Raw genomic sequence first — 25280 nt, forward strand, 5'->3', positions numbered from 1 at the left:
CCAGCCTTGCTGCGGGGACAAACCGGCCCGGCGTAAACGCAGCCAGACGGAGCAGCGCGTGCCGGAGCTGCAGGCTCCCGTCCGACGCGACTGCCAGGCGGGAAGGCTGGAGAGCCGCCTTCCTCCTCGCGCTCCCCGTCCAGGCCGTGCGACGCGGGAGGGGCTCGCCCGTCTCCCGCCCCCGCGGCTCTCGCAGTCGATGTCTTCCCCTGCTCTTCCCCGAACGCCGGAGCCAGGCCCTGCTCAGCCCGCGCAAACCTGCCAGTGCGGCGGACGCGGCCCCGCGAGGGAGAGCGACCGGGGGGGTTGTGGCTTCTCCCAGGGCTCAGGCTGCTGCTGCCCCGCAGGCTCCTCGGTTGGGTCCCACGTGGTGGCCTGAAAGCTTCGGTCACACGAAACGAGCTGACGGCAAAGCCCGGTGCCTGGGAAGGGGCGTCCCGCGGGACGGGCGCAGGGCAGCGTTCCCAGACCTGGCACAATAACCAGGGTCCTGTGGTTTGCTGACTACTTGCTTCAGTCTTGCTCTGCACAATCTTAATTTCTGAAGCTAAAAGATGTCGAGGAAGTGCAATAGTTAAGCAGAAGGGGAAAGAATGAGAGAAAAAGCAGTCAAGAGATGTAAAAGAAAAACGAAGGTACGGAAGTGGCTGAAGGATATCTGTCGTCAGCAGACCTTCCCGGGGACACATGTAGCACAAGGATGCCACAGGCAGCCAGGACACGCTGCGGCTGACGCGCGAGGGGAGCAGAGGGTGATGCTTCAGACCAATATAAGAGCAAAAGCAATTCGGGAGCTTGAATTAAGAGGGAGCGATAACGGACAGAAACCTACAGCACAAAACGTGCATCGCAGTCGAGCGTTCAGCGATAAGCCTAAGTCGCGTGTCAGACTTACAGAAGTGAAACAAGGCAGAGAGATAACCTAGACCGCAGCGGCTGTGAGGGTATCAGAAGTTGATTGAAATCTCGCCACCATCCTTGTTTTATGCGACTCCCTTCGCAAAGTGCAGTTATTTCCACTGAGTCCCCTCGTCTTCCTTTTTCCTCTGCTGAGTTTTCTTTTTCTTTTCCAGGTATTACATGGTTCCTCGTGATTCCTTTCGGTCCCCCAGCACATGTACCCTCCTACCATGCTCTTGGCTGTTCCTTCCTCCCTTTCGCTCCTTCTACCCCTAATATTGCCCATCCCTCCACTGTAAGGAGCCACCTCCACCGTGCCCCAGCTCCTCTCTTCAGCTGCGACCCACATGACAACTCCCACGAGAGAGACCTCCCTCCAGGACCTGTCCTGAACACCCGCGCTTCTCCAACATGCCTCTTCCCCTTTCAGCTTGCTTTCAAGTCCAAGAGAAAACTGACAAACGAGACTTTCCTCTTCCTATATTTTAACCATTACTTATTTTTTCCACAATTTTCCTCAGCTGAAGCTTCTTATCTGCTGTCTCTCATCATTTTCTCTAATCGCCAGGGTCTCCCACAGCACTGTCTCCGAGCACCCCTTGTCCCTCTGCCTCAGGCGTCGTGACCTGCTCCATTTCCCCATTCCAGAGCTGCTGCTGCAGAATCGCATCTGCGGACACGCACGTCGCTAACGTTTCTCTGCAGACCTCACAGGCCCGCTTTTCTATTCCTGATGGGTCACTTCAGTCAACTAAATGGTCACTAAAAGCTCAGCCTCCCCCCTCGGTATTTATGCTCTGCCCAGCACTTCCACCGGCCCACGCAGCGCTCCCCGGCCTCCCTCGCAGCCTGCTTTGCTTGGCGTGGACGCTGCCAGGACCTCCTCCATGAAGGCCATGGCACGGCCTCCTAAGCGGACATCCCCCTGGAGCCCTGCTTCCAGGTCGAAGCCTGGCACAGCGTTTCCATATCAGTTCTCTCTGGGATACAGCAAGGAGGTTGCTGGACATAACTGCAACAGAAACATCCCGGGCAGACGGTGGAAGCTGTTGCGGCTGCAGCGAGCGTGTGTTAAGGCTGTCCCCAAATCTCAAGGCAGCTAGATGACGCAAGAAATGCCATCAGACACTATGTTCCAAGGTAGCCAAGACATCATGAGGAACAGGATGTTCTGCTGCCTCATCTCAGCTTCATTACACAGGAACCAAGAAAAAATTGGTAGAATAATGACCTCAAAAATATAAACGATCACCATAAAATGTAAAAATATAAACCATAAACCATTACCATCATCTTTGATCTAGTCATCATCACTGTCCTCCCCTTGTTGGTATCACCTCAGCTGTGGAAAAGCAGCAAAGCATCAAGAGAAAGAGAGAAGAAGCAAGCACATACCCAGTATTAATTTTCAGGCAGAGACAGAGAAAACGTGAAGAGACCAGCAGAACTACAAGGCAGTGACCGGATGTAAGCAAGAACCAACAGAAGAAGGACGTGCAGCCTTTGATACAGTCTGCAGAAGCAGGAGGTGGGTTGCGCTGGTCGTGACTGCTGTGAAATTATGGGGGAAAAGATTCCCCGGTGTCCGGAATCAGAAAGGAAAGCATTTTGGGTGCCCAGGCTTGGAGCATGCTCAAACAGACACGGCTGCCAGTGGCTGCATTTCTTAGGATAGAATATGGTGCTAGAAAGACTTTCGACTTGAACAGCACGACCCCTGCACTGAGAGCATCGACTGGAAAGAGCAGCAGGTCGGAAAGAGGCAGATCCCTTGCCTGGAGCTGCCTCACGGGTACGACGGGGCCAATCTATTCCCAGCAAATCTGGTGCGTGGCGGGAGCAGGGGGAAGGGCTTTTTAGCCAGGCAGGACAGAGATTTGGAAGATGATGAAATACATGTTCGGTTTGTTTCTAGAGATGTGCTCTAATCTGAAATCTGATACTGTACTTTCCCCAACAGCCTGTTAACCTTTTTTCTTAAATGCAATGTAAAAATAAGTTCCTCTTCGGATTAAAAACACGGGTTAGTAAATGATAGAATGGCTACAATAGAAAAACAAATGTTTCTTTATGACTTTTGCACTTGAAAGTATTGTTGCTGGCAGAAAAAACAGAAATTGAGAACAATTCTTGCAAGTAAGGTAAGCCTATGTTTCAATAACAGTGCTGTTACCCAGGAAGGCTGGCTTCTGCCTGACCGTTTGCCATGTATCTCCTAGGTTTCTGGAGCAGCAGCAAACAAAACCCATCATCGTACAGAAAATCAGCCTCGCGCCTCGGAGGAAGGGAACGGCTGGTACGGAGGAGCGGCAGCGCCAAGCAGGAGCCTCCACCGCACACCGGCCTTTAAGGTATTCTCTATTGCCATAGGGTCAGCAAGGAAATAAAGAACATCCGGGGAGACGAACCAAAATAAAGATACGGAGAAGCAAAGAAACAAACAGTCGCTCAAACTCGCCAAAACCTTGCTGAGTTTGAAAGACCAGAAAACAGACGAAGATAAATCTTTTTGACATGACGTGCACGGAGTTGGCGCACGCTCCAGAACTCACTCCCGTTTCTATTCCTGTTTCGCGCCGTTTCACAAACTCGGGGCCTACGTCACTGAAGCGCTTCCACGGCGCCTGCCAGCGGGAGGAGAGAGGCCCGAACGCTTTCGCAGAGGCTGGGAACCAAACACTCGGTACTCGCTTGGCTGCACTGGGAACAAACTTCCCCTTCTCTTTGCAACAGCACTTAAGCATCAACTCGCACAACAGTTGAGCAAGAACTGTATTTTCAAGCTTCAGCAGTCTCCAAAAGGCAATAGAATTACTGAGAACACCACAGAGAGGGGGAAATCAGTACAGATTTATGCTTACTCTCCAACAGCAACTCTCACTGCACGGAGTTTTCTTCTTACCTGTAAACCGTGCGTTTACATTTGCCTTACCTGGACTTCAAATCCTAAACAGTAAGACTATATATACTATACGTATATATAGTTGATTTTAGGGCAGATATGTGGTATTTTTGTTATTGATATAGCTGTCCTTTATGCCCATCTACCTTTAATTCCTCCTCAGTCTCTCTCCTAGACTAGCCATGTTGCTCCCAAACATCCGTTTTACATGTTCTACACATACACCTCAGGCAATGCAAATTAAACTTTGATTATAGCCTGCGGAACAGGGAAGACTGAGAAAAACACTGTAAATGTATGAGGGAGGGTAAGGGAGGCTTTTCCTTCCCAACAGCGGGAACATGGACAAGACGGGGAGGGGAGGGAGGAGAAATGTTATCAGGCAAGACCACAACATGCTGCCTCCGCGTCCTCCAAACCACCCAGCTCTTCTAATCCAGACCCATAAAACCTAAAATCTAATAGCCCAGTGCCGATCTATGAGATAAGCCGGGACAAAACCAGGCTGCAGACGCCTGCGCGTCCCTCGCGCTGGGGCAGAGCCGCAGGCGGCTCCGATGCTCCCCAGTGACCGTGCCGGCACCGCAAAGGCAGGTCCACCAGGTCCTGAAGACAACAGGTCTCCAGTCTGAGAAGGCGATCGCCACGACCCGCAGTTATCTGCGGACGCGGGTGGGCTCTCGCTGCCAAACCTGCGCAGAGGCGGACCGGCTCCATCTCTTCCTTTAGCTGAAGCTATGCAGCTTAGAGCAAACGCTAGAATCATCTCCAAAATATTATGCAATTGCAGCAGATTTCTGGTTAACCACCTGCCTGTGGAACGAAGCTCTGATCAGTCACAGCAACTTCCAGAGACACAGCTGCATTTTTAGAGTACCCACATCCTTCCCATATATTTCTTGCAAGGTCCATGGGACTGGCACGTCACTGCGCCACTTCACCCCCGAATTCCCTTCGTGCTGATCTTTCCTACAAATGAACTGCACTTGCTCCTTCTTCTAGTTAAAAAATGTGTTTTGCAAAACTCAGTTCCGTAAAGCACAAACCTCTCCCCCACCCTGTATATTCTGGAAACTCAAGGGCTTGTAATTCCCTAATCATTTCAACGTGAGTTTTTTTCTAAAATTGAAAGAATTCCTTTTTTTTTTCCAAAATAGACTCACAGAAATGTCGGACTCATCAGGAACAAACATAAACTACTTTGGATCGTTCTGATAGCGCAGCTTCATTGCGGTCACGAGACAACTCCTACTCGACCGCACGCAGCACTACCTTAAGACAGTGGAAGCAGACGAGCACCGCACTAGATCTCCGTTTAGACGGGCTTCGTTTTCCCGTCTAAACCACCAGCGTGCACAGGGACGTCAACGCCACCCGTCACCGATCCCATTACACTCATCATACACACCAGCTCTGAGCAGATGCGACGTACGGGCTAGACGAGCTTCGCACGGAGCACCTGGAAGGCGAGGAAACAACCGGTGCAGGGCGCCGCGCTGGCGCGGCCGCCCCGCGCCCCAGGCCGCTGCGCCGCGAGCCCCGCTCACCGCCCGCCCCGAGGCAGAGCGCAGCGCCTGCCGCGGTCTTCCTGAAAAGCCCGAGTTGTATAAACTAAAAACCAACAGCCTTACCTCGACCGATAGTAAAAGTTTTTGCTTTCAGGTAGGAATTTCACTTTTTTTTTCTCCAATCCGTGAAGGTGAAATTCAGAAAGACACAGACCCAAACCAGGTATGTTTTTAAAAACGTTTCCTTGAAAGCATTTTCTTCAATTCTGAGACCTATGCAGCACAATTAATATCTTGGGGCAATTTTGTGCAATTTATCTATCGTGAGCCGGAGGCGTTTGTACGAGGCTACCTCCACCTCAAGGCGGCGCTAACACGGTTCCGTTTAGACGGGCAATTACGCCAAATAGCCCCAAGGTTCATAAAAGCCAAGTTGTGGCATTTCTTTGGGGTCGAGCGCCAAGCAGGAGGAGCCGGAGGGCATTTCCACAGACTCCCAGAGCGGCTGAGGTTGGCCGGGACCCCTGGAGATCGCCCGTCCACCCCCCTCCTGCTCAACCGCGGGCACCTAGAGCCTCTTAGACAGCACCACGTCCAGGTGGGTTCTGCAATTTCCTCAGGGAAAAACACGGGTACTCAGTCAAAATAACAGGGCTTTAACTTAAATAAGCAAGAGCAGGAGGAAAGTTTAAACACGAAAGAAGCTGATACCGGTTCCACGGTAAGATACACAGAGCCATTGAGTCTCCGTGGAGTTTACTCCATCCATACTCCTCAGGCATCAGCTGTAGGCATCAGAGCTTTACGTCTGCGCCGCACGCTTGCAGACCAGCTGCAGCTGGGGGACCCGCTGCACGGGGGCCACCCGCAGCACCCCGGACGCCGCGCGCGTCCCTCCATGGCCCCAGCAGCACCGGCCGCAGCAGGACGCGTCTCGTCAAAGCCCCCTCTACGGCTGCCAGACGTGACTGGTGAAGCGCACGCCAGAAAAGGCGCTAGGGAAGCGGCAAACGTGGCACGTGCAGGTGGGCACTTAAGTGCCAGAGTGCCACTACCACGCTGAGCTTCTCCTGAAAGGTTATAACTATACGGAGTAACAACAAATTGAATAAAAAAATGTAATTAAATAAAACAGTGAAACACGCTTGGGCAGGCCTAATACGTATCTCTTGTTCGCGACTGTTGCCAGCATCCGCAGAGCTGCGGGAGGCCAAGGGCAGCGCGAGCGTAGCGGCGCGGGGAACGCGAACCACGTGGCTGCTACCGGAGCTCCACGCTAAAACGTGATTTCAACAGTTTAAATGTCCACTTACACAGACGCATCTCCCGGCTAGAGCTGTCTACCTGTATTTTACGTGCGAGCAAAAGCTAACTCGCAGTCAGCTGAAAGGAGCAGGCACACTTAGGATGTACGCGGAGCCCTGTGACGGAGAAGAGGCCAGCCAGGCTGCCGGCTCCCTCGACGACCGAAGCTAACCTCTCCCCAGAGCAACCGCATCTGCACAGATGTTTGTGCGAACCAGATGCATTTGCCAACCTACCTGACTGAAATTTAATCTTGGATATTTTTGCTCTGCTGTTACTTTTGCCAGAGGTGGCAAATGCTCAAGGCGCCGGGGCTCAGCAAACTGAGCCGGTTCCACTCCCGGAGTCGCAACGGAAGGCTAAATTTCTGCTCGGACTGCGTTTTTAGAGCTGCAGCTAAAGAAACCAAAGCCAGGCGTCTATGAGGCACAGCAGTGCAGACTAAGAGGAGGCAGCTGAAGTCCTTGCCCACTCCTTACACACTAGGTGCTGCGGGGACGGAGGGCCGCGCGGGAGAGCGCAGGGCACGGGCCGCTGCGGCCCCCGTCTCGCTCTGCAGCGCGCCGCGGTCCTGACGGCCGCGTTTCTCCTTGGCACAGAATAAATTCCGTTGCTAAGATCTGAGCACTCGGACAATTTGGGATGCGACCTGCTATCGTAAAAACATACTTTACGAAAATGAACCACTGTCAGGAGTGATTTCACTTACCCAGTGACACTGGAAGAGGTGTTAGCGGAGGAAAAGGGCAGCCGCGGTACTGAAAATTAACGCGTGCGCAGCAATGAACGCTGCGACTGCTTCTCGCGCCTGGCGAAAGGAAGCCCCTCGCTCCTTGGGCACGTTCCTCCGTCCCGCTGCTCAAGGCTCCTTCCGGAGCCTTGTTTTTCCTTTGATTTGATTCGTTCTTTGGGGCTTCAGATGTGACTTCATTTACTGTTATCAGTGTTTTCATGTTAGCACCCAACAGCTCCATTCAGTTTCTGGAAACCCACCGCAGCAGTCACCTCTGGCAGCACAAAAGGGCTTCTTGGTGAAGTGGTAATACAGCAACACCGTAAAACAGGCGCGAGGTGTGAACAGCTCAGTGACGCTCAGCCGGGTAACAAGCTTCTGGTCCCCTCCGAGAGGCTGCACAGAGCAGCTACTACTTGTTTTTAACACACGTGGCTCCAAGAAGCATGCGACACAAGGGTAAAAACCAGCTAAGCAAACGTCTTCCAGGTTGACGTCTGGCTCGGGATACAACGCCTAAATACCAAAATCTTTCACATCTGCTTCACGGCACGGGAAAAAAAAATTTTTTGTCACACAATAATGAAACTCCGCAGGACTTTGGGGGTCCTGCGCTAAAGAAAAACCTATTGACTCCTATGCAGAAGGATCACCAGAATCTCCTAGCAGGCTTCAGCTAACGGACACACGAGTTCAGTGCCAGAAGTGCCTTTAACTACCCAAAACTTTTATTCATACAGAGCTGTCACTGATCACCCCGGACATTTAGAGATGCTGTAAATAGAAGGAATAGGATTAACATCCTATTAGAGCAGAGCTTCAAGGGGAAACAATATCCTTGCGCAAAATTAACCCAGCTGAGAATGCCACTTTTTAAACTAATGTATTTAAAGATTATGAAAGGATTTGAATCCATCTGCCACATTTGGCCTGATTTCATTTTATAAAGCTTTCTTAGTCAAACTTCACTAAAAATCTTGTCAACAATGACTGTTTTTAGAATAACTCATTTTATTCGGTAGCTTTGATATACTGATTTCCTAAAGAGAAAGATTTACGAGAAGAGGCTTTAGACTCCTCAGTCCACTGAAACTGCACGTTATTAATATCGTATGTTACGTTATAAAGGCCAAATTAACATACAATGTTGTACCCAAAAGCCCAGGCTGTTTTAGTGGAGTTCTTCTGTTTTCATCTGGCAAACAGATATAGTTGGTATTGAATCCTACATAAAGAAGCACACTTGAGACCTACAAAACGATGAAGTTGGGGGAAGGAAAAGAAAAATCAGTTTAAACCCATTTCAAGAACTCTAGTGTCCCAGTAACTATAGCACTTAAGTACAATATTCACCAATTTTCCCTCTAAGAATTCACTGAAGGAAGAAAAGTGAAGGCAAAACGTGTTCCTGAGAAGATGACAGAAGTTCACTTCAACTTCATGGATGGTCAGAGAAAACACGCAAAAATAGGGACTTAGCTCCGACTGCAGAGACGAGCGCCCATCAGCTTCCCTTATCCGATACCTGAAAATACCTTTGTCATCACACGCTCTCTCCTCGCAACGTGCAGCCTCACCTGGACCAGGGGCACCTAAGCAGGAGGACAACGGCCAGGAGCTGAGCACCACTGCCAGCAGCCCTAAACCTCCTCTGGCCGCTGTGTCAAGAAAAATTTGCTCAGGTGAGTGGGTTAGAGCTGTGTGAGAGCTCAGAAAAAGCCTTTTGGGGAGGAATGTGTTTGGAAGCGCTGCGCATGGAGAAGTCAAGGGCTGCTGCAAAGCTCAGGGCAGAACCTCGTTTGCATTTTCCTGGATGGAAAAGGTCTCCTCGCTCCAGTGAAGTAAGCTGGTAGGTTAAGGCTGTGCAAAGCATGAGGAAATGCCCTTAGCAAAATTGCATGTAAGCACACAGATATTTCTGCCTTTGCGTAAGTGCTAACGTGCTACACCTAGGCCCTTGTTACAGCCAGCTACAGAAGCGAAGCTCCGATTTGTCATGTACCTTAAACATTTAACTACTTGGTTTCCTAGGCTGACTCTTAACAGAACTCCAACTGCTTATCATTATAGAAATTAAACACTTGACAGTGGTCTACAGGATGGATTTTGTTGACATCTCACAAAGTCTCCTGTTAGAGAAAAGACTGTACTTTCCCCATAAATAATAATCACTCCTATTTTCACCATTATGCTTCTTAAGGATTGCTTTCTTCAGTCTGTGTATACCAAGAACAGCTTGATCTTCTCATTAAATTGACTTTGGTAAGGAAAAACACTAACAAAAAAACCATCAGCAACATGACTGTTCTAACACTGAATATAGAGCTTGGAGTCATGAACATCCGCTGTAATTATACTTAACTGCACATATTCTGTGCTCTACTCTCAGTCAGATCTTACTTCAGGACCAGGTAGCACCATTTCTTCCCTTGTAGTAAACAAGTGACATGATTAGAATGATAAGCAGGTCCCATCTCAGTGTTTTAATCTCCAGAGGTGTCTCTACCTGATTAGGAAGCTAAAATTCTGGCTTGTTATTTACAGTGAGTTGTTCTCTCCCTCTATTTTGATTGTGTGTATGTGCTGAGCTTTTTCTAAACTAGTTATTTATGAGGCATCTCATTTCTGCATGATTGTTTCTTTGCATGATATAAATTCCCAAATGCGTGTTTCAAGCACTTTTGATCTATATTTTCTCTGTACAAACATTCAGTTTTCCATAAAGAAAAATGCTTTCTTTTCCTTCTGACAGGAGTTGATAATTTCCTCCACTATCTTTTTTAATTCCTAACAAAGTCCCATCAATCAAAATGACTACAGAGAGGAAGTGACCAAGTAAGTGTGGCAAAAAAAGAACTACATGATTCATTGGCTGGTAAATTCTGTGTTAAAAATGACAAACAGATTTGGAAGAAAGAAGGAAAAAAGACTTTTAAAGCCTACTTCTTATGCATCATTAAGAATGAGACAAGACTAAAAATAATAATAAAAAAAAATCCTGTGCCCTTATTTTAATTATTTTGTCCTTCAGGAGTTCCTGTGACTCAGTTCTTCAAGTACACGACATGCATGGTCTGCAAATGGCACACTAAGTCACTTGAGAGCTTCTGAGATCAAAGTAGTTTAAGAGAATCAGGCTTATTTATTGGGTGACAGTGAATATCGCTGATAGAGTATTTTAATTACTTCACATTACTAAAGCACATAGTCCTTTAAGTTAGAAGAATAAACAGTCTGCAGATGGCCTTTTCAGTTGCTTGAGAGCATTTGAGATCAAAGCAGTTTAAGAGACTCATACTGATAACGAGTAGGAGTCTGAACAATGTTGATAAACTAGTTCAAGCAAAGTATTTCAGGCCATTGCAGTGCAAGTACAAAGTAACAGGACAAAATAATAGAAACTTGTCAGTGCTTCAACTAATGAAGAGAAACTCAGACGACGACAATTTTAGCAGACTGCCATCTAACCAGGTTGAACAAACCACTTACCTGCTGGGACTGGTATCTGGCAAATATGACCTAAATGTGATGAAATACCATGTATGCGTTCCAGGCTTGTGTCAACAGCTGAAAGAAAACCTTAAGTTGAGCTTACAATGGTTTCCAAAGGGTGCCATGGTGCCCAACACAGTCAAGAGACAACAACAACAACACGACCAAAACCAAAAACACCTTCAGGGATTTAAAAAAAAAAAAAATAGAGAAAGAGATTTCTAACCACATTAAAACAAATGCTAGTAAAACCAGCACCAGCTATAACTAGGAAGAAGCCCCAAATATTTGGGCCACCAAGACACAAATACCAAAACTGAAGACCCCTGTAACCTCTGTCTGTGAAGCCCTGTGTCAGAGACCTCTGCCACTCTACAGTTAACTTATTTTGGCTAGCTACGTGCATCACGAAATAGTAAAGATCAGATTCTGTGACTATCCGGTATTCACTTAGCTATGCAAAAAGTAGTAGTCACTGATAAAAAAGCAATATATAGGACATGTGCTTGAAAAAAAAATGTCACAATGGGCTTCACACAATCCACCCAAACTGTATTTTGTAAGTTGGTAGCAAAACTTACAGAGGCAATAAAAACGCATGGAAAGATCTAACAACAATAGTATATTAGAAAGGACAAAATGCCATTAGAAAAATAACCGTCTTTTCAGCTATTTAGTATTCAATAATTGAACTGGAAAGTTCTCTATCTCAACTTGGTTTTAGGAGAAAGAAATGCTTCACTGAATTTTGAGGACAAAGTTCAGTTTGCAAACTCAAGGACTAGTATTTTGAAGAAAGAAAGTGATCAGATTTTTCAGAAAAAAATAACTGAGAAAGAAATACAAATATACCTGCTTCGTCATAGGATACAGTCAATTTTTCCAGCATTTCTCGATCAATTGATAAAATCTGCTGTTCCAGAATGGTTTGGTAAGACAGCACACTGTTCTCCTTGTCTTTCTCATAGTCTTGCAGATGTTGTTTCAGGACTTCAGGCAGACGGGACTTCACATATTCTGCTGCTGACTATATGGAAAAGAGGCAAAGGTTTAATTAGTATATTTTCTTTTGAAAAGCTTTACGCATACCCATATCATTTTTTTTTTTAATTAAAGATTTCTCAAACATAACCCATGACAACATAAACCTAGAACAGAGTTGTAACACTGTTCTCTCACGCTTGTCGTTTCCACGAGTGCTTCAGCGACAGATACTGCTGCTGACACGAACCCCCAGCCCCAGACTTACTTCCAGGGAACCCGGGATGGAAGTGACCAAATTCCTCTTTGCTGAGGAATATTTCTGCCCTTCAGCAGGATGTTTATGGTGTAACATTTGCATTTGGTAATCTAGAAACAGTTACTACACTTGACTAGACACAACCTAACAGGCAAATTTCTTATTCTAAATATATTTTGAAAATATAAACACAACTGTAACAAATATGCCTTTATTCTGAATTTTAAAGTAATAAGTAACAGAAAGGAATCACTTCAACTGCTATTGATACCAGAAATTGATAGCAATATTGTCAGCCAAGTTTGGACAGGAAGATAGTAGTAAACCTTTAATAGCATTAAATTTTTTTTTATATATATATATATATATATATATATATATGCACACACAGAGAATTCTTACTATTTTCTTTTTTTTTTAAGGCTGCTCAAGGCCATAAAACAACAGAAATTAACACCAGGTGGCATGGTTGTACCAGGTTATGGAGCCTTGGGCAAAAAGGTAAATGGCAGTAAATAATGAGAGCGTTTGCCTCTGGCTGGCTGTCCACAGCCCCAAGACGAGAGCTACTACTGAAACAGCCGCTCTTTGTTCTTCCTTTGCACCTCTGATATAAACGTAACTGGAGAAGAAAGATGTAGCAATGGCTGCTGCCCAGTGCTCCAGCCTTCTGCCAGTTTCAAGACAGAAGGGAAAAATAAGTGATGGAAAAGTGATATTATTTCAAGCCTGGAAGTGACCAGTAGTTACCCCTGCTCAACGACATGCTCTTCCCACATTTATATTTAGTTTTCCAAAGTCAACTGCTGATTAAATTACGACCTTAAAATATCACCAAAGTTGTGTTCAATTTATCTGCAAGCTAAGTCATGTGAGACGAATGAAATTATTCCACAAAAAAGTAAATTAACTCTCCGCACGAGAACAACATATTTAATGCTACATTTTAATAGTATTTTCTTCCTGGAAGGGAAGGTCAAAAGATACACTGTATACTAATTATTTTAGTGCCCTATAAAAATATCATGTTCAGGCATTTATACTTAATGTTTCCTTTGAGAAGAGGTTGTTCTCTGCATAGGGAATTTTTTGTGCTATCCCTATTGTAGCAATGCCAGAAAGCTGAAAACAAGGAAAGAGTGTATATAGATGCATTTTCTGAAACACGCATTTTTACCATCTAAGCGAGTGTTTGTATACTACTGGCTATAAACATATAAGAAAACATACTGCTTCTGTCCCACAGATCTTGCAATTTAAGTAAAAGTCAAGAGACAGATGGCTACAAACAGACGGGAAAACAACTGGGAACAAGCAGACAACGCCGGTCGCAGGACGGACAGTTGCTGTGAGCCACGTGAAGCCTATGTGCCCAGGTCTTCATCGGCATCAAGGCCACAAAGCATCCCAGGGAGAACCGTGGCCACAGCACCCTTTTCCCCAGACATTTGCACATCCAGAGGTCCTCCTGAAATATCCCAGCTGCTGCTGCAACCTGATCATGATCCACTACATTTGAATTCATTCCTGGTATCCCCCGTGAAACCCAACCGTAAGGGATATTTATTTCCAAACACACGTTAAGAAACCATTTTCATGCTGAAGTGTTATTCTTAGCGGGACAGAATGGAGGCTGTTCATAAAACGGGACCCGCGGTTTGCTCGTCTGGTCCTCAGCATTCACGGACATCAAGCACATAAATTAATCTAACTACAAATTCCAATTTTTTTCAATAGACTTTGGAATGACTATTTCAAGTGTAATCTCATAGGTTTTGTTTCTCAATTTGTTTCTCAGAGAGAAATAAAACACAACACTCCAGTAGTTTACTACCTTTCACATTACATCTAGATATCATTAAAAATTTAAACCTAAAGTAACCAGGAAACTGATATGAATTACTTCTCCTTTTCTAGCAAGAAAGGCGATCAGCTGCATTTGAATAATTACATCCCTAGCTGCACTGACGTAATCAGGCAGATCGTACTACATTCTCTTTAGTATGAAAGTAATTTGTTTTTAAAATGTTGTATTCAGTCTTTGGAAACTTAAAAAAATGATGTGTTCGTGCGTGTGCTTGGAATTAAAGCAATTGAGAGGCTGAATTAAGGGAAAAAAAAAGGAAGAGGGAAAAGAAACAAAAGACTTCCATATACCCCCCTCATGCGCCTCCTTACGGTTTCAGGTGCAGCTTGGAGACTCGTTTGCGGGATGCAGCGCAGCAAGAGCCGGTCCCCGGAGCCGCCTGACGGAGCTGGGCAGCCCGGGCAAGTCAGCCCGCTCTTCACGGCAGCGCTGCCACGCGCTGCAGGCAGCGACAGCTTCGGCCTCCCCGCTCTTTCCCAAGCACGCAGACTCTACAGTACAATCGTTAAATCCATTTTTGTTATTATTTGTATTCACGTCGCTGACACAAGTCGGGAAAACCCCACTTCGCTACTTTGAACCTCCAAAATAGCTTTATTCTCTTTTTCTCCGTACAGTCCATCCTTATTCCTGCAGGAAGGAATTACAAACCAAGCTACTCCTAAAAAACGTCTGACTTAAGCCGTTAGTTGTGGGTACTACTAATAGCACAAAATTTGCTGCTCCATTTTCCCCACCGCTACCTATGCAATAAAACAACTGGGAGCCGCAGGGCGCTGCGGCAGGAGGAAATGTGGAGAAAGGCTGCAGCTGCTCGTGCAGACACCTCCTCACTTCCTCCACACGCCGCCTTAGGTTGTCACCTGTTCTGCTCACATTTAAGGGAAAACAAGTGAAAAATTACCTAGGTAGAGCTTTAGACACGTTTGAAAGTGGAGATGGCACCTCTTGGTCAAAGCTGGCCTCAACAGTCAAGCGTTGGAGCACAACAGCCCAACCAGACGTACAGGAGAGCCACAGCGGTGGTCCAAGATGGGCACGCGCTGCCCCATGCAACCCGGCTCCGTCCCCCGCTGCCCATGGGCCTGCCTACGCCTGCTTCCCCCAAGCACCTTGATTCTTGTTCCTGTTTCGCTTTTGGCATTTATGAGGTTTGGCTTTGAAGACTCATGTTTGGAGATGTTCCCATCAGTCCACCCAGGCCAGGTTTTGAACTCCAGCCAGTCGGGCTTTGAGGTTTTGCAACATGTTTTGGAGGAATCCTCAAACAGGATTCAAATACATCAAAACGGCATAACAAAACGCAGATTATTGACTTATTTCTACTATCCTTCTGAAACTATTTTCCACTTCTTTTTTTGATGGATGAGGCATATATATTCAAAGCGAAGACTTCTATAAATCACACTAGCAGTCTGCGGCAATTTGCTCTGCTTTCCTGCAATCCCTCCTTCTGGGAGCGCCTTTCTACGTGCAGAAGTAAAGGTCTGCAATGGTTAATTAAAGGTTTCTTTATGAAGCTACTTTGAAAGTCAAGTGGCAGCTTGATCAAAGAGGTCTCCTTCCAGAGTTAGATCAGGTGCTTTCCAAAAGGCTTGCAACACATGGTAAGGGACTATTCCTTCCTATTGTAATTAAATTGTTTCTGTATGTAAGTGTAAGCAATAAGTGTAAGCAATAAGTGTAAGCAATACTTCATACTGCAAAGGACATGCAGGCAAATCCCGCTATTCCCCACCGCTCAACAACCCGTTATAAAATAACGGCATCAGCCAGAGGGGAGCCTGGGCGGCCGAGGAGCCGAGTATTTGCTATGCGAAAGATAAGCTTCGCCGTAAAAGAAAGTTACGGGCTTGTTCATTTTAATCACATGCTGCAGCCTGCCGCCGCTCAGCACACTTTATAGCCTGGAATTACCAATCTGCTTGACCTTTAAAACCCCAGTTTTCACCAAAGCAAATACAGTGACCTTGCAGTCTTCTGAGGCCCGACACACTTCGACGCACTTCTCCAACAGCCCACGGGGCAACCACGCAAGTCTCCCTACACTGCGTGCCAGAGAGTAAGCGCGAGCGCCTTCATCTGCGGGCACTCAACTGCTCTACGTGTTTATTAAGACGGGACACGTTAACCAGCTCCTGTGAAAAATGAGCCGCCGCAAACAACAGCTACGGAAAGATAAACACACTCACACGTCGGGCGATTGAAGAGTCTGATTAGCTGGAACAGCCATCATTCAGAAACTCACATTTCCAGTTTAAGCAGCTGGAAGATGAAAACCTCCTTGTCCCAGACCCCTACTCCTCACCGACTCAGTGATTTATAGAGCCAGGAAGAAAATCCTGAATTTATGGCCACAATATTCTTGAGACAATTCACTGCCTGCCCAGATACTGCAAACATTTGGAGGTGAATGGAAAATGCAGCCTACATTTTAGAGTGTGGTCCTGCTGCCATACCAGGTGTACACCACTGAAGGATTTTAAAAATAATCACGATTCTTCTGTTGCGTATTTCTGCCTTTTCTTTTCATATGGGCTTCAAAGAGAGGCGGGCCCCCAGAGCCACAGCAGAGCCCCAAGAGCCCTCATGAGAAAACATGCATTTTCACTGCTATCATTTGGCTGCTTTTGCTGCTCAATAACCTAATTTTAAGAGTTTTAAAATAAGCCGTTATGAGTATTAAAAGATTCTGTTTTAATATCTTTATAGATATTATAGTTCTTTAGACTAAAGTAAGTAACAACATGTAGCTCTGAAAATTGTAAGGTAATTATTATAACCTGCTCAAGCCAAGGTAACTAGAGTTTGGAGAGTTCCCAAAACACCTAGAAAATGGGCAGGACTGTCCACTGTCCACCAGAAAACTAACCGAGCCCAACACGAGCACCCGTGGTATTGCACCGTTTTGAGCAGTGAGCACCCGGAGCATTTAACAGCTTGTAGGGTAAGCTGAACTGTAGGCTGCTGCCAATGCAACTATCACATGGATAAATTAATGAATCTAATTAACAAAGACCAGGATTTGGCTGAGGGACCTTCCAGTACTAAGAACCCAGTCAAGAAGAGGAAAGCAGAAGATAACTGAATGGAAATGACTATTAAACAATAGCTCGTAATATTTAGGGAGGAAAACAACTTGAGAGAGATGAAGGACTTTAAGGAAGCAGACAATCTCCGAGACTTGACAGTGCAAAAGGATTAACAGGACACAAGTCAAAAGAGAAAAGAAGGTACAGAGTGCAAACATTTCCCTAGAGAAATGAGTAAAACTGAAGTGCAAAATATCCCAAAATGGGGGAAAAAAATAGAATTAACCTAAGTCATAAGCTGTTCAATGATCTCAAACTCACGGAGGAAGTATGTACACAGTCAAATTACCATACGAGTACAGAAGAGTAACATAAATGCCAAGAAACAAATGGAGATCAAGGTGAAAAATGACATAGCGCTAGCAAAGGAAGCAAGAAAAGCCTCTGCAATCCACAGTAATGAGAGAAAACCCTGGCAAAATGTTGGTCTGCTGCTCAACAGAGTAGAAAAGCTATTGACAGATGATGCCATAAAAGCTGAAACATTTAATGTCCTTTTTGCTCTAGTACTCACTATCTTTACCTTGCTGCACCCAACTGGCAGTTGATACCAAGTTGAGACAAGGAGCTAAACTCTCAAGACAGAATGGGGAAAGATTACGTGCTAGACAGCGTTTATAAAGACCGGGTGTTTTCCAGCTGGCTGGGCCAAGTGACATTCATTCAGGTGTACACAGGTAACTGGCTGAAACAATCTCTTTAATGAGCTCTATCTTTGAAAATTTCAGAGGATGAGGAGGTACTATATGACTGGAAAGAGCAAATGTGGGGGCTACTTTGTATACAGTATAAAGGAAAAGACAAGAGAATTACAGACCAGTCAGTTTACCTTCGATGCCTACAAAAATGGACTAAAAGATCAAATGGTTTCTAAATACAAGAAAGCAACAAAACTGGAAAGCGGCAGGCAGCGAAGCGGCGCTCTGGGGCGGCAGGAGGCACGTTAATTCAGTCCCCGTCAGCTGCAGGCTGGGGAGAAAGCGTTCCAGCAAACATGCCCACGCTTAAAAGCCTTGGCATCACTGGTCACACCTTCAGCCTCGGCGAATCTCGCGTGCTATTCTCATAAGCCTTAGGGGATGCTGGAGAAACAGCACTCCAGGAAACGGGGATGCTGCATCCCACGTAGATTAAACATTTTAGAGAAACTGCCACGATTAAGATGCACCTCTGGAGTCCCTTCCCAGGCGCGAGGCGCGCCTGGTGTCCCCCGCGAGGCTGAACGGCACACGGGAGCGCACCGTCCCCACTCTTCTCCTTCCGCTCGCTGCTGTCCACATTCGCTCGTTTTAACGCTCACGGGAAGGACTGCAGCCGGAGGTACCATCTGAAACAGCCAACCATCTCGCTGCAGCTTCACATTCCGCATTTTAGACTAGAGCTCCTCAGTAAAAATACCTTTACATACATGTTTCTGAACTTGCATCTTAAACCCACAGGTCACTGTTATTCTAAGAATAGTTCCCTTAATCTACTAGGTAACTCAAAACAGGATGACAAAAACAGTTGGCATAATAAGCCTGTGAACAAGAAATGTATTCCAGCTAGTCTGCTACTGTTTTTTTTTTTTTCTAGTAATACTACGGTGCTTTCCTGTACGGTATTTTGATCTAGATAGGATTCCATTTCTTTTACCTCCAGAAAGGAATCACTTAGTGAACACAACGTGCATGGACATTAGCTGATCACACGACCAAACCAAGGTGTGTTTGCGCTTGCCATGGCCTCAGCCCGAGAGCCCTGAAATGACGCTGTCCTGGCCCTTCTTTTGGGCCACCTGGAGCCTGCTGGGTGACCCCGAGGAAGCCCAACCCCGGCTCTAGGTTTTGTGAGAACAATAAATGTAAGGATGAGAACAAGATGATTTTTATATATTTACACGCACATCGAAAACTCCAATCTCCGTGCCAGGAAAACTCATTCTGTACAGACCATTCTCTCAAGGTATTCGTATTACAGTGCAGGAAAGGCGGCTGTTGAGCAAAGCAGATACAGAAATTCTGCCTTCAGACCCACACATGCCAGTTGAGCTGGTTTTAGAGGAACATAAATGCAGCAGCCCTAACTCTCGAATCTCATACAAAGCATTTAAGATTCACTTCTCCTCCTTCATCAGCCTGAACCACCACCGACTCAACTGAAGTCAGTGGAATTATGCTGACGCAAACCCTCAAGAATAAGAGTATGAAATTATTAATGGTTACCCAGAGAAAACGTATGATAGAAAAATTTAATCTACTCTCAAGAGGATAATACAAGACCCAAAAAAGGCACTAAGACAAACATGAACAATTTGCCCTCTAAAACAAGGAACTATTTAAAGAACAAACATTTAAAAAGAAACTCATTAATTGATTTTTCCCTTAGCTCTAGACATATTTAATATTTCTATTAAAAAGCATCCCTTTCCCCAAAATCAGTATTAAAATACATAATTTACTACAGAATAATATGTATCCTAGGACAACCACGAAAAAGATCTCACAATTTTAGACAAGAGAGGTTCATAGCAAAAGCATGATACCTGGAAGCGTTCTCAGAACCCAGAAATTCTCTTTTGGGACTTTAAACAAGACTGAACACTAAAAAGGCCACCATTATTTTGTAATCCACGCACAATTTATTTCCCTAGCAGGGAAAATATTAGCCTCACAAACATCTTTAGTTAATCAGAAGCCATATAATCATGAGAAAATTAACCTGATTCCAAGGAGATGTATAAAGTTCAAATTAGTATTCACGCTGGATTGTCAGAGATATATTAAATCCATAATTACCGTAATCCACAGCTGCTTCAACTGCAGAAAGTAATGAATTGCCCAGTGAGAACGGGTGTCCATGAAATGGAAAGAAAAGGTCATCTGTTGTAGGGCTTTGCTCTGACTTCATGCTTTCAGCACAGATAGCTTGATGTTCTTGACACAGTCTATACGTGGATTTATGGCTACAAGCAATTCCAGATAACCACATCACAAAACAGAAAGGATAAAAATGAAAATGATAAAAGATAATGATTTATGGCTTTAAATTACACATTATAGTTTCTTCTGTAAGACAGCACTTGTCACTCATTTTTAAATAGACTTATTTAAATGTCCTTGAGTGAGAAGCAAGTCAGTCAACAAAACTTGTAATGTAGAAATTACACGTTCCTTTCACCCACCCACTCCCCCCAACATTAGTCATACATTAAAGTGTGATATTACATTAAGCATACAGAAGAACGTTGGCATCGTGCTTGCTAGTCCAGGACATGGATCAGAAGAGGTGAAAATAAATGCAAAATGATTATTTTCCATCTTCCAATGAGCAAGGGGAAAGGGTAATAGTTGGGCAACTTTTTCAAAAAAATAATTTAATTGATCCAAATTAACAAAAACATACTGTGTGTGATGTAGTGAAGCAGTCAGCCATTCCAGAAGTGACTGAGGCACAGAGATTACCCTGTAATTGGCAGAGCTACAAAGAGTGCTTCCAAATCTGGACTTCTAATTACAAAATTAATGTTACCAAAGCAAGGTAGAACATTATGATTATCTTGTCTGAAATCTTGGATCAGAGGGACCATACTACTTCCTTGTGCTACTGTTTAAGTCATTTAGAAAAATAATCAATTCTGTTTCAGAGACAGAGAATCTTCATAACCTTGGAAGTTAATTACCCTTACTGTTAGAGGATAAATTTACATACCACAAAAACGTGTTCACATTATTTCCAATTTAAATCTGCTATTATCTATGATTTTCAGCCACTGAATCGAGTAAAACGTCTGTTCACCTACATTTCTCTTTCTCATGTAGATACATGCAAATCGATCAAATCACCCCATTATCTTCTTGTTGATAAACTAAGGAGCTGGAGCTCACTGAACTCCACGTCACGTTACTGCAAACACTTTCTAATCTCTCGAAGCATTCATGTGGTTCTCTAAATACTCAATCCGATTTCCTGCCTTCATTTGTTAACAGCAATCTTCACAATCTTTACTTCTGCTGACCATTTGCATCATGTTTCTTGGCTCACCGTTGCTGTGGGATCTCAGGTACAGTTCAGATCCACTATGGCCCCTAAATCTTCTTTTATGACCTACACGGTGCAGTCCTAGATATATAGTCTTCCAGCTGAATATGCTGAAATGTATTTTACTTGCATACATTCACTTAACAAATAAGTCAAACTACTCTGGATCCTTAGTTGATCTTCATTATTTATCACTTAATCTTTGATAAAATTACTAAATCACATACTCATTCAACAGTTATTCTGTATTTGTAACTATCCTGAAGCCAATCATACAATCTGGGTTTAATCCCTTCAACACATACTGTCTTGATTTGACAGCATTCAAAATAACATGTATATCAAGCCAAACACTATCACCTTTTCGACCAAACCTTTAACCTAGGTAAAGAAAAAAAATCAAGGTGATTTGACAAGATCTGTTTTCCATAAACTGCTGTTAATTGGAACCAATTATGTTACCTTCCTTTGATTTTTATCACTCGTGCCCTGTATTACCTGTTCTATTGATCCAGAACTGATGTCACGCTGATAGGTCTGTAATTGCTTCAGACTTCCCAGTTGCTCAGTTAAATGTTGGGACAACACTGATTTATTTCTAGCTTTCCAAAGCTTTCCAAGTCCCCTAAGACTTAGAGAAAAATCATTCAGGGCTGGGCAAGACGATCCCCAGAGCAATCCTGCGACTCTGTGGCAATGTTTCCAGAGAATCCAAAGGGATAACTATTGCACTGGGAATATTTATTCTGGTTGTTGAAAGAACTGCATATATGCAACAAAAAACAATGTTTACTAAATTCATTAAGAACAATGATGGCAAAAAGGAGTTATTACCCTAATAAAAGGAAATGCATTAGCACTTAAATTGCATATGCACAGACACAAATTCTGAATCTTAATTATGCTAGGAATCCAATTATTATTCATGTCCTTTTTAGGAAAAGAATTAAGATTACTAGGTAAATTAAACTGAAAATTAGCCACAGACAAAGCAGTAATTTTATAACACTTCTGTTAGTTTTAACAAATAAAGACGCTAAACTTAAAGGTGATAATTTCAGAAATTCTGAAAAATACACAGACTTAGGTTATCTTTGGCAAGACAGAAGGCAAACAATAGTTAGGACTTCCAAGTGTGTGTGCCCATATTTAAAGGACATTAATATTTGGCGTATGAGACTAACATCTGCATTTGCCAAAAGGCATGATTTAGCTAATGGAACAAAAGAAAAAATGTTTGAATGAATCACACACGCAAAAATAAAGGAGCGTCAAGATTTAATTATAGAGACAGGGTAGTCAGCAAGACACGGCTCAAATTGGGATGCCTCCAGCGGGTGCATGCGGCCAGAGAAGCGCATATGAGACATGGCTATAGGGAATCCTCTCGCACTCCTCCTGGGAAACCTGCATGCTCAATTACCTCCCTGAAATGCCTGTACACCAGTGCACGCAGCACGGGGAATAAACAGGGAGAATCAGAGATCTGTGAGCAGTCACAGGGCCATGATCTCACTGCAGAGACACGGTGGGATAGCTCGCATGACCGGAATGCTGTCATGGATGGCTACGTGCTTCTAAGGAAAGACAGGCCAGGAAGAGGAGGTAGTGGAGGTGCTCATTACGTGAGAGAGCAACTGGGATATACTGAGCTCTGCCTAGGGGTGCATGAAGAGAGACTCAGGAGCTTACAGGTAAAGATTAAAGGGCTGGCTAACATGGGTGACACTGCTGTAAGTATTTCCTACAGGCCACCTGATCAGGAAGAGGAAGTAGATGAGGCCTTCTACAGACAGCTGGAAGCAGCCTCACAATCACAGGCCCTGGTTCTCATGGGGGACTTCAACCACCCTCCATGTGGAGGGGCCAACAAGAAGTGTGCTGATGGACCCTGTACTAACAAACAAAGAAGGACTGGTTGGAGATACAAAGGTTGGGGGCATCCTTGGCTGCAGTGACTGTGAGATGGTGGAGTTCAGGATCCTGCAAAGAGGAAACAAGGCAATAAGTAGGATTGCAGCTCTGGACTCTCAGAGAGCAAACTTTGGCCTCTTCTGGGACCTATTTGGAGGATAGTGCCCTAGAAGGAAGGGGAGTTCAAGAGAGCTGGTTAATATTCAAGCATCACTTCCTCCAAGCTCAAGAATGGTGCATCCCTGAGTAAGAAGTCAAGCAGAAAGGCCAGGAGATCACGGATGAGCAAGGAGCTCCTGGCAAAACTCAAACAGAAGAAGAAAGTATACATGGAAAAAAGGACAAGCTATTTGGGAGGAATACAGGAATGTTGTCAGAGTTTGCAGGGATGCAGTGAGGAAGGCTGAGTCCTATTTGGAATTAAATCTGGCAAGGGATGTCAATGACAACAAGAAAGGCTTCTTCAAGTACATAAGTAGGAAGACTAGGGAAAATGCAGGCCCACTGCTGAATTAGGTGATGAAGGATACAGAGAAGGCAGAGGTACTGAATACCTTCTTTGCTTCAATCTTTACTGCTAAGGCCAGCCCTCTGAAATTCCAGAGCCTGGAGACAAGAGAGAAAGTAAGACTTTCCCTTGGTCAAGGACGACCAGGTTAGAGATCATGGGCCCCATGGGATGCACCCATGAATGCTGAGGGAGCTAACAGATGTTACTGCTAGGCTGCTCTCCATCATCTTTGAAAGGTCATGGAGAACAGGGGAAGTGCCTGAGGACTGGAAGAAAGCCAGTGTCACTCTAGTCTCCAAAAAGGGGCAAGAAAGAGGACTTGGGTAACTACAGGCTGGTCAGCCTCACCTCCATCCCTGGAAGGATGATGGAATAGCTCATCCTGGATGTCCTCTCTTAAGCATACGGAGGAAAAAGAAGGTGACTAGAAGTAGTCAGCATGGATTCACTACGGGAAATCATGCTTATCCAATCTGATAGCCTTCCATGATGGAATGACTGGCTGGGTAAATGAGGGGAGATGTTGTGGATGTTGTCTGCCTTGACTTCAGCAAGGCTTTTGATGCTGTCTCCCATAACATCCTCCTAGGCAAGCTCAAGAAGTGTGGGTTAGACAGGTGGACAGTGAGCTGGATTGAGAACTGGCTGAAAGGCAGAGCTCAGAGGGTTGTCTGCAGTGGCGGAGTCTAGTTGGAGGCCTGTAGCTTGCAGTGTCCCTTGGGGTCAGCACTGGGTCCCATCTTGTGCAACTTCTTCATCAGTGACCTGGATGAAGGGACAGAGTGCCTCCTCAGCAAGTCTGCTGATGACGGCAAACTAGGAGAAGTGAGTGATATGCCAGAGGGCTGTGCTGCCGTTCAGAGACCTGGACAGGCTGGAGAGCTGGGTGGAGAGGAACCTCCTGAGGTTCAACAAGGGCAAGTGCAGGGTCCTGCACTTAGGAAGGAGTAACTGCATGCACCAGTACAGGCTGACCTGCTGAAAGGCAGTTTTCTGGAGAAGGACCAAGGAGTGCTGGTGGATGACAAGTTGACCATGAGCCAGCAATGTGCCCTTGTGGCCAAGACCACCAATGGTCTCCTGGGGTGCATTGGGAAGAGTGTTGCCAGCAGGTGGAGGGAGGGGATCCTGCCCCTCTACTCAGCCCTGCTGAGGCCTCATCTCGAGTACTGTGTCCAGTTCTGGGCTCCCCAGGACAAGTGAGACCTGGAGCTACCAGGGAGAGTCCAGCGCAGGGCTATGAAGATAATCTGGGGATTAGGGTATCTCCCCTATGAGGAAAGGCTGTGGGAGTTGGACCTGTTTAGTATGGAGAAGACAAGACAGGGGATCTTACCAATGTCTACAAATACTTTAAGGGAGGGTGTCAAGGGGGATGCGACCAGACTCTTTTCAGTGGTGCCAAGCAACAGGACAAGAGGCAACAGGCACAAAGTGAAACACAGGGAGTTCCACCAGAATATAAGAAAAAACTTCTTTCCCTGTGAGAGTGACGTAGCACTGGACCAGGTTGCCCAGAGAGATTGCGGAGTCTCCTTCTCTGGAGATATTCAAGGCTCTCCTGGATGCGATCCTGTCTGATATGCTCTAGGTGCCTAGATGATCTCCAGAGGTCCCTTCCAACCTCAACCATTATTCTGCGTGATACTTTACTGATAATTGGTTGTGCTCAACTAGTAACATAAAAGCAACTGAATAAATTAGCCAATGATTAAAAAAATGCTTAAAAACGCATGAAAATACTTGCTTATTATCAGTTACCAGACGCGACTACTACAACATAAACGTCTATCAAG

The 25280-nt window shown here is 45.2% G+C and overlaps 1 protein-coding gene across 1 annotated transcript in view; it reads right to left on the reverse strand.

Annotated features, from left to right (window-relative positions):
• PPM1L (protein phosphatase, Mg2+/Mn2+ dependent 1L) overlaps window positions 1-25280 on the reverse strand; it is a 105959-nt gene that overhangs the window by 19119 nt on the left and 61560 nt on the right. Inside the window, exon 2 of the mRNA XM_062582938.1 lies at window positions 11693-11867. Within this exon, the coding sequence (XP_062438922.1) occupies window positions 11693-11867 (175 nt within the window). The remainder of the gene's footprint in view (window positions 1-11692; window positions 11868-25280) is intronic.

This window comes from Rhea pennata, chromosome 9, assembly GCF_028389875.1.
Source record: "Rhea pennata isolate bPtePen1 chromosome 9, bPtePen1.pri, whole genome shotgun sequence".
NCBI classification, from domain to species: domain Eukaryota; kingdom Metazoa; phylum Chordata; class Aves; order Rheiformes; family Rheidae; genus Rhea; species Rhea pennata.